Consider the following 2,694-nt stretch of genomic DNA (forward strand, 5'->3'; position numbering starts at 1 on the left):
TATATCATCGTGTGGGTAGATGTTTATCCATGTGCAGTCTTATATCAATATAAGGTGCCGATGTCTGTGTGTGGTAGAGAATCTGGGGCACGCGTTTCTCCAAAATTTATACACCTGTATATGATATCCACATAGAATTGCGCATAAATACATTTATATAAGGGTGGGAGCGGGGGCTATTCCTTGTTAGCAACAGTACGTTAAATGTACTAAATCCATACCATATATACTCATTCTATGACATACATGATAAAAATTGGGTTGTATATATTTATAATCTTTAAGCATCCACACATAACTGTGTATGTAATAAATATATCTATAAACGCTTATATAGGTATGTGAGCTGGGACGGTTGACCGAGAAAGACGCGTCGGTCATGCTGAGGCAGGTCTGTGAAGCGCTGAGACATCTTCACTCACGTGGTATATGTCACAACGATGTCAAGCCGGAGAATCTGCTACTAACAAGCAGGTAAGGACCTGTACTGTATCAATTTTTCATTTGCAAAGATAAATATAGAGCACGTTTTTACGCAAACATGTGAGTTCTTATGCAGATATATGACACAAACCTGTCTGATAGACACAGATATATGACACAAACCTGTCCGATAGACACACATACGGACACATGCACGTATTTGGAAAGGCTGAATCGATGGGGTTATCGAGGTGGTTTTACATCCGCACACACGAGCTGCTTATATCTGTGGACGTTTGTTTAACATTTTTCAACGATATACACGTGTTGTCATGCTTGTATCCAAACACAAGTCCACCTATGTATTTGCGAAGACCAGCTACAGATCGGGTCACTCCCTCCCTTATGTCATCTCAGCAGTCCCTGCTCATATGCAGCTGGGGTACCTCCCACATTTGCCTCTACTCATTTGTCATATGAAGACATACCCCTCCTTTGTATAGAGCCTATTGCACGTCACCTAAGATAACTGATCTGGACACAGCTATATATATATATATATATAAGTGTGTGTGTGTGTGTACTATTTACTTGTATGTGTCTGTTGTATATATGTATGTATGCATGTATGTATTTATATATATATTGTATTATATATATTTATATTTTATATATATATTGTATTATATATTTATATATATATATATATGTATGTGTGTATATATATATATATATATATATTCTATTTATATTGATATTTATCACTTTTAAGTTTCGATATACCATACCGTGTACTATGCACACAATCCCTCTGTATTATGAAGGCTTATTTACATATGAAGTTTGTCAGATAATTACATGTCCCAAGTGTATCAGGGCTTCCAACGGTTCTTTCAAACTGATTGATATCGGCACGACAATCCCCTGCCCCTTGTAGACCGGCCACCCGTTCATATAATATTTAAAAAAATCTACCTACACACAAGCGCTTACTCACCCATGGTACACTACAGTATCTTATCCATTCCTATCATCCCTACACACGAGCGCTTACTCACCTATGACACACTACAGTATCTTATACGTTCCTATTGCTACCTAATATCCCTCTCTATCAAACAGAGCATCCAACGCGTCCCTCAAGCTAGTTGATTTCGGCACGAGCATCTTCATGGATGAACCCGTGCTCTTTGACAAGCCGTCCGGCACTGCCGCATACCGCTCACCAGAGACTATCTGTCACCAGCCCAGCGAACGCTCTATCGACATGTGGGCGTTTGGGTAGGTGCATAGAGCACCATGTGACTTATAATAGTAGTAGAATACCATTGTTGTTATATATATGTGTGATTATGTGATATTGTTCAGTTTCCGTATCCCTAGCGACTATCTGTAACCAGCCCAGCGAACGCTCTATCGACATGTGGGCGTTTGGGTAGGTGCATAGAGCAACATGTGACTTATAATAGTAATAGAAGTACCTCTGTTGTTGATATATAAGTGTGACTATGTGATATTGTTCAGCTTCCGTATCCCTAGAGACTATCTGTCACCAGCCCAGCGAACGGTGTGCTTTCGGGCGAGTTCGTGCGCTTATTTGGTGAGTTGGAACTGGCTGCAGAATGAGTGTACCTGATTTAATAGTATACTTGATGATCTCTGAGTCCCATGTAATTGAGGACAGTCTGTCTTCAGCACAGGCAACACTCCATTGTTAGTAGGGCCCTCCTATTTGCTTCGTCTTGTGTGTAGTGGTGTTGCTAATGGTCTAGATGTGTATGTTTCAGTCTCATCAAAGACTGACTGTCCCACTCTCTCTCTCAGAAAAACACGCCTCACTGACGTTTGGGTAGGGGTCTAGTACGTGCACTTATGTCTCTACCGGACAGGTGTGGTCGTTATAGACAGTCTCTTGAGTCGAGTCCACCCTTGCATTTCGCGTACAGCGCAGTGAATTCAGCATCAGGCTGTGCATATATACTAGCCCTTTGAATTCACCTGATCTATGCATATAAACTAACGTTTTGAATTCATCTGGTCTGTGCATGTATACTAACGTTTCGAATTCATTTGGTCTGTGCACAAATACTAACACTTTGAATTCACCTGATCCATGCATATATGCTACCGTTTTGAATCCACCTGATCTGTGCACATATACTAACCCTTTGCATCCATCTGGTGTCTGGTCATGGGTTGTACCCCTCCAGGATTGTCATGTACATCATGCTCTGATGCATATATACTAACCCTTTGCATCCATCTGGTGTC

The 2,694-nt window shown here is 40.8% G+C and overlaps 1 protein-coding gene across 1 annotated transcript; it reads left to right on the forward strand.

Annotated features, from left to right (window-relative positions):
* Nucleotides 1-368: 368 nt before the first annotated feature.
* Nucleotides 369-1,719, forward strand: SARC_14097 (hypothetical protein). Its single transcript, XM_014291770.1, has 2 exons — nt 369-474; nt 1,546-1,719. Exons 1-2 carry the CDS (start codon nt 380-382, stop codon nt 1,706-1,708), a joined length of 258 nt encoding a protein of 85 aa, XP_014147245.1. The 5' UTR covers nt 369-379; the 3' UTR covers nt 1,709-1,719.
* Nucleotides 1,720-2,694: the final 975 nt, after the last annotated feature.

Source organism: Sphaeroforma arctica, assembly GCF_001186125.1.
Source record: "Sphaeroforma arctica JP610 unplaced genomic scaffold supercont1.4143, whole genome shotgun sequence".
Taxonomy (NCBI): domain Eukaryota; class Ichthyosporea; order Ichthyophonida; genus Sphaeroforma; species Sphaeroforma arctica.

Excerpts from the sequence above, each read along its gene's own strand:
- SARC_14097 (XM_014291770.1), top strand. The coding sequence starts at position 380 with ATGCTGAGGCAGGTCTGTGAAGCGCTGAGACATCTTCACTCACGTGGT. Across the intron at positions 475-1,545 it reads AATCTGCTACTAACAAGCAG|AGCATCCAACGCGTCCCTCA; the intron begins GTAAGGACCTGT and ends TCTATCAAACAG.